The sequence below is a fragment of the Stegodyphus dumicola genome, chromosome X1 (assembly GCF_044657685.1).
Source record: "Stegodyphus dumicola isolate Sdum_Otavi_A_Nest chromosome X1, ASM4465768v1".
Lineage (NCBI taxonomy): Eukaryota > Metazoa > Arthropoda > Arachnida > Araneae > Eresidae > Stegodyphus > Stegodyphus dumicola.
In genome coordinates this window covers 260,323,790-260,337,600 of record NC_140780.1, presented here as the reverse complement: position 1 = coordinate 260,337,600, position 13,811 = coordinate 260,323,790, and the positions used below count along the sequence as shown (strand labels likewise).

At 33.9% G+C, this 13,811-nt stretch overlaps 1 protein-coding gene across 3 annotated transcripts in view; it reads left to right on the top strand.

Annotated features, from left to right (window-relative positions):
* LOC118193001 (uncharacterized) overlaps positions 1-13,811 on the top strand; it is a 75,566-nt gene that overhangs the window by 14,111 nt on the left and 47,644 nt on the right. For 2 of the 3 annotated variants that reach the window (XM_035364030.2, XM_085807608.1), the window contains exon 2: positions 13,045-13,137. In XM_035364030.2, the coding sequence (XP_035219921.1) occupies positions 13,045-13,137 (93 nt within the window). Of the gene's footprint in view, positions 1-8,390; positions 8,423-13,044; positions 13,138-13,811 lie in introns of all 3 variants that reach the window. The other variant, XM_085807606.1, reaches the window with a different exon arrangement.

Genomic DNA, 13,811 nt, shown 5'->3' with positions numbered 1-13,811 from the left:
TCTTACCTGGTGCAGGCTTCAAATGGTACAATCCAAATTTAAGAACTCACCTTCCTGGTGAAGCACATTCAAAAGTATTCTGAACGTTAATCCTGCCACGTTCAGTGCAAAGGAATAATTTTTCAGTAACACGAAAAACACCGCATTCTAAATAAAAAAAATTGTTTGTGCGCAACTGTTGGGCGCCAAAAAATATAAAATATTATATTAACTGTCAAGAATTTCAAGTTATCCTGGTTCAAAAAATGCTAATTCAAATCCCACATAATATCAAGGTAAATGAACACTACGAATCAGGTTTCAAAATTTCCAAGTTTATTCAAGTCTAACACAGTATTAACAGCAGTAGTCTGGCACTGCCAGATCCAAGAACAAGAAGTATAACATCATGAAAGGTTTACGCCCTCTTTGGCGATTAAAATATTTTTCCACATAAAATTTTTTACAACAAGTGTCTTTTTGTCATTTTTGAGTGTTTTGCTTGTTGATATTCTCAAAATTGTATCTGATAATTAGTATAAATACAACGGACATATATGATAGATCAGGGGTGGCCAAACTTTGTCGGTGAGAGCCACAACTGCATATTTACATCATTCTAAAAGTGGTGAAATAGGTTTCAGGCAGCAAGAAATGTCCAATTCCAAACAATCATTCAGTGACGCTCTTAGTTCAATAAGAGCCATGCCCCTGTAATAAATTAATGAATGCATGACTTTTAATACATCCATTTTACATAAAACAATTTTTCATTGTTATTTATTTATATATATATATTTTTCAATTTACTTGCAAATAGCTTAAAGCATTTTATGTCGAAACAACTACCTGTCTTTTTTCATAATATATTTGACAGTACCAATAATCTTCAAGACTACTGAAATTCCCTTTAGTAGCATTGTTAATTTACATTTGGATTCATTACACAAGTAGTGGTTTGTTAAGTTTGATGACTTTGGGGATCCATAAAACTATTCTGTCACTTAAGAATCAATAATATTTATTATTTCAATTTAATTATCTAATTGTGTGTCAAACCTGAGATCTCGAAGGTTATAGTTGGAAAAGCATTAATAATGTATTATCTGGTTAATGTTTCAAGCCATAAATATTGCTTTTCTCATTATTATACACTCATGTCCATAAATTAAGGATAATTCGGAGTCACGCGGAAATCGAACTCTAAAATAAATATATCACCTGTAAAATCACTACACATATCTTCAAGAATCATATGCAAATTTCAGAGTAACCAGATGTAACCGATGGTACGTCACAATGACGAGAGTGTAAGAGAGTAATATATAAGGAATACAGGCAAAGAAGTAAAATTGTTCGCAGGCGCTTTATAAGCATTTGAATGCAATAACGGAATAGTTATGACACAAAGGACGCATTTGTATGATTTTTTACGTGGTAGAATTATCGGCCGTCTGGAATGTGGGCGTACCCGACTGGAAGTATCAGACGAACTTGGAATTGCCCAGACTGTCATCTCTAGGCTTTGGCAACGATTCCAAGATGATGGTAATGTGAGTAGACGTTACAGCACAGGTCGCCCCAGAGTTACAACGCCGAATGAGGACCGGTATTTGGCAGTTACTGCCAGAAGAAACAGGCGGAGCACAGCCTCAGACCTGTCTCGTCAGCTCTCTTCAACCACTGGTACGACAGTTTCAAGGCAGACCGTGTACAGACGCTTAGGGCAGATTGGTCTATATGCTCGTAGACCTGTCGGATGCATTCCACTTACTGCAACTCACTGTGGCCTGTGGTTAGCCTGGAGTAGAGAACATGCATTCTGCACACCACAACAGTGGGCTTGTGTGATGTTTTCCGACGAGTCCAGGTTTAGCTTGCAGTTTGATTCTCGCCGGACTTTCATATGAAGAGCTCCAGGTACCCGTTACCACCAAGAAAACATCATTGAACGACACCGTTACGGTGGTGCAGGAGTGGAATTATTCTGAGTTCCAGAACTCATCTGCATGTTCAAATTGGAGCCATGACAAGCCAAACCCATCGGGACGTCATTCGGGAACAACATGTACATTTGTTTCGGAGTGCCATGGGCGCACAATTTATGTTTATGGATGACAACGCCCGTCCTCACTGTGCAAACATTGTAAGTGAATGCCTTCAGTCGGAGGATATCACCCATATGGACTGGCCAGCATTCTCACCGGACTTGAATCCAGTAGAGCACGTGTGGGAAATGCGTGGCCGACGAGTTGCAGCCCGTCTACCTCCTCCTACATGTCTACCGGAACTTCGGAGAGCATTGCTTTTTGAGTGGTGTAATAGCCCCCAAGATGAGATCGATAATTTGATACTCAGCATGCCTAGGCGTTGTATGGACTGTATTGCATATTCTGGGAGACATACAATGTATTAACAATCATATCAACCATGTAATATAGGTTTTTTTTTTTTTTTTCAATTTGCTCCAGGGAGAAAAAATTGCTAATTTTTTTAATAATATCAAACATATAGCATCTTTTTTTTGCTCTTTACCTTTTTTTTTAATAAATAAGGTTTACAAATAAGTCAAATTTGTTTTGCTTCGATCTCTTCCTTTGCCTGATTTTGCATTATCCTTAATTTATGGACATGAGTGTAGATGACAATAACCAATAATAAAAACATTACTTAATTATTTAAATTGCATATTTTGGCGGCCCACGAAATCAGATATTTTATAGGGATTGGAAACCTCATGGTTTTGCGTGCTTAACGCCATGTTACCAATTATCATTGACCCGCTCCCACGGACCTGCATTTGTCACCGAAAACCTCAATTATATGAAAATAGTTTTATGTATGTAAAGTTCATAAAAATAGCGTGAAAATATGAAAAAATAATAAATAAATGAAGAATAATTTTAGTTGGCAATTGCGAACAACGACGGTCATAATTCAACAAAATGAACATAAGAGGAATGGTTGCAACTTTCGAACAACGAATAGGTTGAATCCACTAGGTTACCAAGTTTGAACTACAGTACAAAGTCTTTAATCCGGAATGATCTATAATCCAGACCTCAAAGCTACAAACTTTCTGCGCATGTGCATAATACCTTTAGGCATAATACGTTTACGCATGCACGTTTAATGTATAATGGATGGTATAAGTTAGGCTAAATTTATCTATTTCAGTTAATGTTGCAGATTGCATTGTTCCTTAATCTTCTAATTGTTTCCAGCTTATTTTTTTTTTTTTTTTTTTTGCAGACTGTTAGAGCAATTTTATAAAAAGCTTGAACTTTCGATTATGTCAAAAAGAGTTTTCGATTCTGGAGCTGCCAAAGGATCTACAAAGCGGAAGCATGTTTCGATATACCGCTTCCAATAGTGAAGAAAGTGACAGAGAGGTTATTGAAAACAAAAAAATTTCGATTCACAAGTTAGTCGGTATTCTCGACACAGTAATTACAGGACTTGAACAGTGGAACTGAACAAGAAATTATGTCTGTTTATAGAATTAAAGAGGCGGTATTAGCACAAAAAACGAAGCTACTTAAACAACTTACATTGAAAGAAGTGTTTAATAAAGTAAAATAAATATTAAGCTTTTTTTTTTGTAAATTTTGATACCCTTTAGATCATAATTGCTCTTTATTTCATAAATTACGGTTTCATATTTTTTATTTTATAATTTCTGCATGCCATCTTACCAGATCTTACCAGAAGTGCCAAAGTCCCGACGATTTCTGGAGTAAAGACTTTGTACTGTATTATCGCCAAAGTTGGCGATGTTTACTTTTACCTGGTTCTTTGCTGAAGTGCTTCCCAATAAAATATCCTTGTATGAAGTGTCTGAATTGTTCAGTTATGCATAAGGAAAACTCAAAATTCTTCTGGCTTTGAATAGGAATATGTTAAAGGTCTTGAATTTATGACATCCTCTGTTTCGATCAGAACTGTCTCTTAATTCTTTCACAGTCGATGAACGTCTTCCATTTGCTTTCCGCAAACTTGTTTTTACTGATCTGACTGTCCTTTCATAAAATCTACCCCAAGCTGCTCTTTCAAGGATGTATTTCTAGTTGATTTGATGAGATGAAATTATTTATGTATAAATATTCCCTTATATCATGGTGATTAAATGATCTCTCTATTTGATACAAGTTCATTTCAGCTCATTCAAAGATGAGCCATTTGGCTGTTTGCATGAACAACTCTTAATTTTGTAGTTTTGCTGTCTGAATGACAGGGTGATGGGGCATATAATATATTTTGTTTTGAAATACTGCCATTTCAGGGTTTATTTAATCTGTAATACCTTCAACTAACTGTTCAGTTTTAATCCTTTCATATTCTTCATAAAGAGGTAAGCTACTCTCAAATCTGTTCTTTCAACTGCGTAATCTTCGTTTTGCAATGTTCAAATTATCTAATTTTGATTCCCCTTTAAATTATAATCTAACTTCATATCTTTTACTATTATTATTATTTTTTTCTGTTTCAAATTTTTAAATAACATGAGAACAATGCAATTGGTTATATTCAAAATGATATTTATTATTAACATTCAATCTATTAATTTGCCCAAACCTCTTCAATTCTTTATTTATATGACAGTCAGTGAACTAACCCATCATTAATACACTCTTGTTTATTTTTGTAGCTATGAACGAAAGCTGTTGGAGCCATTGCTACAGAGATATTACCTAAAATTTCACTATGGCAAACATCGGATGCTGAACACATATTCCGAACAAAGTCTTCACAGCGGTTAAATCATTGCTTAACTTTTCGCATACACCAAAATTTATTTCTCAAAAGTATTCTGCGCCTATCAAAATTTCAAATGGCTTCATACCATAAAATATGGGACAATATAGGATTTTAAGATAAATGAGTGCAGGCATTACATTTCTCATAGGGTATGTTTCTAATAAAAATGAATTTGAGTCTCTTACTTGCTTGCAGTGTGATAAAGACAAAACATGTCAAAGTTATTATTTTTCAAACTTTTATCCACAGTTCCAATTTTTTCATAAATGCAGTAATCTTGTCTTTCTGCGTAAAAGCATGAATTTGAACCCCTTGCATTGATTTATTTAAAATACTGAGTCTTTGAAAAATATCAACTAAATATGCAAGGAATTTCGTGTCATAGAACAAGTGTGCTTCATCTCTATTATTATCACTAAGAAATATGGCGATCTCTTCTTTTAGCTCAAACACCCTTTGAAGTACTTTGGCACGAGAAAACCAATGTGCCTCACAATAGTATAGAAGTGATCTATATTCTGAACCCATGTCATCACACAATTTTGCGAAAAGCGTTCCTCTTAATGGGCTATTTTTGATAAAATTTACAACTCTTGTAATAACTTCAAATACTGTTAGTAGATCTTCACCCATATCTCTTGAAACAAGTGGTTGTCTATGAATCATGCAATGCGTCCAAACTGCACGAGGAGCCACCTTTCGAACTAGTGCCTGTAGACCAGCATTTTTTCCTGCCATAGATGGAGCTCCATCTGTGCATAGTCCAACACAGTTCTCCCACAGAATGCCATTTTCATTAAATAAATTATCAATGATTTTAAAAACTTCCCTTGCTGTAGTATTGCATTCAATAGGTTTACAGAATAACATGTCTTCTCTAACATCAGTTTCCACAACATATCTTACATATGTTATCAAGTGTGCATCCTTAAGAACATCGGTAGCCTCATCTACCTGCAACGCGAAAGAAGATAGTTTTACTTTTTCTATTAATTGATCGCAAAGATTTTCAGATATATCGGATATTCGTCTTCCCACCGTATTATCTGCAAGTGGAATGATTTTAAGTTGATCAGCATATGATTCACCGAGCATCATTTCTATCATGTCAATAGCTGCAGGTAGCACCAAAGTTTCTCCTATTGAATGGGGTTTTTTGCATTTAGCAATTCTATAAGAAACTTTGTATGACGCAAGCAATGCTTTTTGTCTCAGTTCCATAATAATACACTACAAATGTGCAACCAACATTTTCTCCTAGGCCTGAACCATCAGTAGAAATATTTTCAAATACAGTGCATGATAATCTCATAATCTATCTTCAAGGTGAATCAGTTCAAGACATTCTTCAAAGGCATCACTTCTTAATTCTATAGTAGACATTTCCAATGATGTATTTGTTTCTCATTAAAAATTTGTTAAAGAAATATCCATATTGATATGAGAGGGGGGCATAACGGCAAGCACACAAGCTGCCTCCTTTGAAATGGCCCAGAAAGCACGCATAGCCACAAGAATCTGGCCTCTCTGTATTGTATCTAATTTCTGTTTAATTCTCGCAAGTTCCCCTGTGCCAGCGCCATACATAACAATTGGAATTAACATATTTAAAAAAATAAACAACAATATGGAGCTTTTCTTTGCAAGAGTTTTCACAGTAAAAATATTGCGATAATATTTCCTACGGTCCTTAAGTGTCCTCAGATTTTTTTTGAAATCGATTTTTGGTCCTTAAAAGTGTGAAATATCTGTCTGTTTTTATGACTGCCATTTTGAGTGTGAATTAGCATTTATATGTCTTAATATGTCATACACATTTTCCCACGTGATGCAATCTCTGTGGATTCTAAATTCTGCTGCCTAGTGCCTTTCTAAATTCTGCTTCCAATGCCTGCTCTAAATTCTAAAATTTTTGCCATTTTTAGATTTTGTTCGGTGTGTCACTAAATTCTAAAAATTCTGCCACATCAGCTCTGTAACCGGCCTTTACCATATATATTTCATATTTCTTCTAAATGTTCATATTACTAAAGAAATAAAGTTAGCAACTTTTTCTGTACATTTTAAATGCATTTAGTGTTTTTTAGAATAACAGAAGTCCTTAATTAAATCCAAAAATTCTAAAATGAAAAGGAAACGTATTGAAAAAAGGAACTGAGTACATAAAGAAAATTATTCTTCAAAGATTTGTGCAGTTATTATTATATCAATTACCCAATTGTCAGGCTTTACTATAATTTCCCATTTCTATTTCCTCATATGATTGAGTTACTGAGCCAGATTAAATTAAAATTAAATTTTATAATCTTTGACCACTAGTCCAAATTATTAGTTTGAATTTAACTGTTCTTGTTTAATTACATTACCATGAGCTGAAATTGATTTTTTTTTTAAGCATCAGAACATGCCTTTATGTTCTAAGTTCTTTTTAAATAAGATGATTATTTAAACATTTGCCTGATATTGTAGTTACTTTCAGACATAGCGATAATATGCTTTACGTCTGTCGGGATTTTGGACTATTTAACTTTTACCAAATCAAGTAACCCATCATAGGTACATTGGGGAGAGGTTGACAAGTTAGGAGATGAAGCGCACAGAAACTAGCGAGAGCATTGGTTTGCATATTGAGAGAAACCTCTAATTGTTAGAAAAAATGCTTAAAGAGAAGGAAATTGATTTAAACTAGCCAAAATGTCTGGGAAGGCTTCAAATTAAAATGACAGATAAATATTTTGTTGAGTGTTGTTGTTACAAAACATAAATGTTTTGTAGCTTTTAATGTGTAATTATCCTAATATGGTTGTAAGAATCAATGTCATAAATTACATGTATTTTAAACACTGAAATTTTTTTAGATTTTGATTTTAATAGGGCTTTTTTAACAAATATTGTTAAAAAATAAAATTTAATAGTGGTCATGTAAATTCATAATGACTGAGGTTATCAAACTACCTAATTTAATTATTTATAACTAACTGCTTACACCTAAAAATTATCTCTACATATTAAAGCAAGTTATTGCCTTACATTAATAGTCACTGTGGTCACAAGATAAAATACAAAAATGTAAAAAATCAAATAAAATTTGTATTTTGCATCTACTGAGACTTGAAATAATACAAAACAACTTATCACCTCTGGTGCTTTAATGGTTTATGGGAACCTTAAAGTATATTAACTGGGTTACAACCCCTGGAACTCTACCCAAAGCTACGACATTAACTGCATGAAACAAAGCCTGACTTAAATTTCAACACTTGCCAACCATGCCTACATGAGGCCTTTCAGGTTTGTTTTAATCAGCAGGTCTCTCTCCAGACAAACAGCAGCGGTGACAACATTGTCTTTTGTTATGAATCATGCTGATTATGATCTTACTTCTCATTTTAACCTTAGCCGCTTGACATAAAATCTACCTGCGATTTTCTAAACATCTAGACTGACCAAGTATGTGACAAAAGGAGACATAAAATTGACATAAAGCTAACTAAAACATAAATGTCGCTTATCTTCTTTTAAATATGACTAACTGTAATGTAAAATATTTAATGCTACTTGATAAATTGCATGAAGTTTATTTTATTCTCAAACTTATTAATAATTATGTTTATTAATAATGCATACTGCTTAGGGATCTATTTTATTTTTAGGATGGTATTACAGAAGAGAAATTCAGGCATAGGTAATATTTGAAATTGAATTTATTCAATTCCCATTTGCTCATATGTCCTTAATTTTTTTCATTAATGTTCCTTAAAAGTACTTAATTTCCATGTGCAGAAATGTGTACGAACCCTGAAAATACCATTGATTCTTTTTTGTACATCCTTAAAATGATCCAAAATATTAAATTTCGTTTTGATAATAACAATGAGGTATTTCATCTTGTCATAATGAAATCGTTTAGCATTATATTTAAACCTAGAAGGGCAAATAACTCTACTACCCTGCGGGAAAAATACTGCATAAGTCTTTTCTAAATTAAATTCTATCTCGTCTTGCGAGCTCCAATTTTCCAATAGCTCCACCAAGTCAATAAATTTTCCAATTTCTCAACTGGTTTTTCATATAATAGAAATAAAAAGTCATCAGCATAACAAACAAAATCTGCATTTTTCAAGTCAGCATTGTATATTTATTAACTTATTGGTGATGAGGTCCCAGAGCAGGGGTGCAGAACATGAGCCTTGTGGGCATCCCTTGAACAATTGACGTTTAGTCAGTACTTTTGTTCAGTTTTATCCATAACTATGATCTATCAATTTTTTTAAAAATTTCTTAATACTGCAAGTAGATTATAAGGTATTTTCAAATCTTCTAATGCTCCAAGAAGGAAGCTCCATTTAACTGAGTCAAAAGCACCCCTAACATCGAATGAGATCGAGGGCCACATGATGTTCTTTTTGCTTCTTCCAGATTTCACTTATAACCTTATGTTGTTGTTGCTTATGCTCACTTTTCTGACGTAGTCAGTCCAAGCCCACAAAATTCCTTGTGGTGAGAAGCGCAAGATTTTGCCTGTCGTTGGCAACAGCCATGAACACCTGACAGATGACAGTGCGGTTTGGCTCAGTTCCGCCCCCAATTTTAATGGAGAACACCCTGGGGAGGGATGGGTCCAAGGGTCTCCCACTCCTGTCCTCTTCCACCAAATCACACGAGAGGACTTTCTGCTCGCTACATATTTAGAGTGCCCCGCCATGCCGCATTGTCACTATACATTTACAAACATCCACGCCTTCTCCGAGATTTGAACCGGGCCCATTCATCTACCCCTCATAAATCCATACTGATTATCAGGTACATTCCCAGTCATTTGTTGATAAAACATAGTTGTTTGTTGATAAAACAGTCATTTGTTGATAAACAGTCTTGTTGTAATTAGTTTATCATAGATCTTTTCCAAAATCTTCTGCAAGCATATTGGTCTCAAAAGTTCATTTTCTTTTGGAATGAAAACAATCCTTGTGATTTTCCAAATTTCCGGAAAAGGGCATAACGTAAACATTGATTGTAAAAATAATGAAAACAGAGGGATAGTCTTCAAATAATTGTTTTATCAATAAGGCCCCAATCGTGTCTAGTCTGTCCTTGCGATTTTCCACGTTTCCAGGAAAAGGGCATTGATTGTACAAAATAATGAAAACGGAGGGATAGTCTTCATATAATTGTTTTATTAATAAGGCCCTCAATCCCGTCGAGTCCGGGGGCGCATTTATATCATGAAACTATAGATCACTTCTAATACTTCATAGTAAGAAAATGGCTTTTCAAAAACCATGAACTCATCTATGTCATGATTAATATCTTCAGTAGGGTGTTGTATGTCTAATAAATCATTCAACATCTCCTTATAGCTTTCTGAAATGGTTCAATAATCTTCGTTATTTCTTTGTAAGAGCAATTTCTTTCTCATCGTATTTTTCGCCATTCTATGGGTCTTACCATAATTTTCAGTACTAAGCAGAAAACCGTGTATTTTAATACCTTTTTTTTCTTTTCGCTTTCTTAATATTCATATTGTATTTAGACAATTCACATTTATAAATAACTTTTCTCTTCAATCTCATGGCATCATCCAAAGTCGTAATCTGAAAGCTCTTACGAAATGCCTTTACTCTCCTTCTTTCAGAATCTAACCAGTCCATCAAGCAGAATGAAATTTACGACTGTATCCTTTATGAGAAATTATGAGTTTATTCATTTTCAATTTTAGTTTTTCTTCAAATTTTTCAATAACTTCATTTAGTTCATAACCGTTCTTTGAGTCCACAATGTGACTTTTTTAAATTCCAATATATCCTCTCTAAAATGTCGACTAAACTTTTAAATCTGATATTTATTTGTAGTAATACTCTTTTTCTCATTTTTCCTGTATTTCAATAATCAAAATTTATATATGTGTATTTATGGTCACTCAATTATTCTTCCTCTAAAACTTCCATACATACTTTATTAAAATTAGTGCCCAGTGCCAGTGACTATGGCTGTCCAACCCGCTCCCACCAGTGACATAAAAGTAGGAGAATCTTCTTTATTAACTAAAACCAAATCATGTATAATGAAGTCATTAAGTAAGAGAGACCTTGTGCGGCCACTTTATTTGCTCCCTAGTTATAACGTCTAGCATTAAAATCGCCAGCAGTAATAAAATCCTTGTACCTATTCTTTATCTCTTCCAGTCTGGCAAGATGAATATTCAGATCTTCAGCCGGTGAGAAGTAGGTGGACAAGACTCCAAATTCGTTGTCAGAGGTAATTACAGATATGGCAACAATATTATCTTCAACAACATCCATTATAAAACCTAAATTTCTATTTAAAAGATAAATAGCTGTCCTTCCAATGTGAGCATTTATTGTCCTCCACTCTGGATCCACATTTGCCAAATTCTTCACATAATGGGCCTCTTGTATAGATATCAAATCAATATCTCATTCTTAGACGCAAAATTCTCTTTACATATATATCATTCTTAAACCCAAAATTCTCTTTACCAGTTCCATCAGTCATTAATTTCCTTTTACAGTTCTTTAAATTTCATTCACTTGAGTATATCTAGTCTGAATAACATTAGCTTCAATTAAATTTAAATTATGTGACACTACCAAATCAGTAATGCGTTCTAAACATGTTGTCAATAGTCACAATAATTAACTTTGGAACTCCTTTCTTATATCTAGAAAGCTTTGCCACAAATCCATAGATATCCTGCACAGCGCTCAAAATTGCATCCCTAATTGAACCCAAAGTCTGATCCAATATTTCATCACTCAATCTATTACTCTTCTCCTATCACTTTGTTCTCCCCGATCTTATACTCTAAGGTTTGACTCTGTTTAATATCCATATCATCATCCTCTACTATTTTTTTATCCTCATTGATTTCCCTAGCTATATTATTCTCATTAACATACATCTCAGATTCCATAGTCTTATTTTTGGTATAAATTGTCATTAAAACATAACGAATGCGATAAAAACATCTCTCGCCCCATGCCCAGGCAATATATTTATAAAAGATCAAAACTTCATCATAAATGTCTCAGACGCAATCCAAAAGTTCTAAACAAGTTTTAAAACTGAATATCGTAAATTCCTTACATAAAGAATAATAATTCGCAAAATTTTCAGTTGAGAGAAAATAACGTTCAATAAAATATCTTATAAAAACACAATAATATAATTCAGTTGATAAAATCTCTTTCAAAATGCTCTTTGCAAATGTTCTCTTTCAAAATACTCATATATATTCAAATGTTTATAATTCATTTAAACATTTACATTTTATAAATAAATATGGGGAAAATAGGGCAATAAAAATCAAGCTTTAGGCGGCTTTCGTTTGTCTTGGTCAATTCAATAAATTCGGATATAATATTTGAATAAAATTGGTTACTTTCTTTATACAGTATTATGCTCATATCGCTACACACTGTGGGTTCCACAAGAATCCAGTATGAAGAAAAGAAATTTCCTTCAAAATATGAAAATTCCTTATACTTCTCGGACAGAAATAATTGTTAAAAAATGTGGTTCCTTGCAATTCCTGAGCTTGAATACTGAAAAAACAGTGTATAAAGTAACTATTCCATCGAATTGCCTAAAGGTGGTCCGACTTGCATGGCCAGAAAAGCTTCAAACCCAGATGCAGCAAAATGTAAACAATCCGATCTGGTTAGGCTTAAGTACCTTCCAGTTGAAGATGTTTGTAACTCTCCAAATAATCGCTGTCGATTCACAATACATCCCTCAAACAGCTTCAAATCACATATATATTAAATAATTACCAAAATATAATTATAAATTCAGAAGCTTACAAAACCACAGACAGCAATGGTGCCGGGCCTGCATAGAACCTCTATAGGCCAGTGTATTCTATCCCGCTAATCAAAACACAATCAAACGTTATATACACATATCACTGTCTACTTTAAATTCTCTACAAAGTAAAGTCCATGCCATTCAGAGAAATGACTTGAAGAGTTGAAAATCTGAGTGAGCAAGGTCTGATAAATCTGTGAAGTAGCACAAAACATTTCAGGCATACTCAATGACTGTTTTGGAGTAAGAAATGCTGTCTCTGCTTTAAGTGAGGTGCTATAACATTTTTAGATGATGTTCAGTGCTATCTGGTTAGGTGGTGACATTTTTATTTTTGTTTTCCTATATGCTTAAGTCCAAAGTGTCGTTAACTTTGTTTTCAGATGAGCATCCATTTTTTAAAATTCCGTGTGATGAAGTATCTTTATACAGAAGTAGGATCAGCTTCGGTAAGAGAATAAAAAACATTTTTCTTTTTAGTGTACGGGATTCCGATCTTTTACAAGATTTCATTTCTCTGGGAGAAGATGAGTGTGTTCTAGATTGTGAAGACTATGGCAGTAATATTGAAAGGTAAGAGTACCCCCTTTTTCTAATTATATACATGTGTATTTATTTTTGTATATAGTTAATCTTTGAACGTAAAGGTTTCTTGAAGCATACGGAATTTTAGCAATCATAAGTTTTTGTATGCGAAAATATGACAACTAACTAACGCTACGGTATCTTAACGCATTTTAAACAAGATTCTGATAGCATTGGTTTAAACACGAAGATTTTTAGAAAAAACAGCTCCGCTGGAAACAGTCCCGCATAGCTACGGAAACGATGTCCCGGCTACGCAGGATATTTCGAAACTTTGCCAAAAATATTCCGTTTGCAGCTCTGTCCCAGGTAGAGATCGGCTAATCAGACTAAAGTTCTGCTTCTAAAGGATCACGCGATCCCAATCTGAGCGATAATTGATTACTGTGTGGCGTTCAAGTCTGTTTAGTAAGTGTAAATGGCAACCTCTACGTAGGTTTCATGGAAATGTGTGGGTTCTGAGAAATGTCCCTTTTGATGTCCAGTCCCGTGTAGCTGAAGCACATGTGATAGGGACTTTATATACACATGGAAGATCAAGCTATCCTTTAGTTAACGATTGGATTGAAGCTATCATTTAATTAAAGCTAGTAGACCCATCGTGTAGTTATTGAACCACAAAAAGATGAAAAATGGCTGAAAAGTGATTCATAGGAATTGCA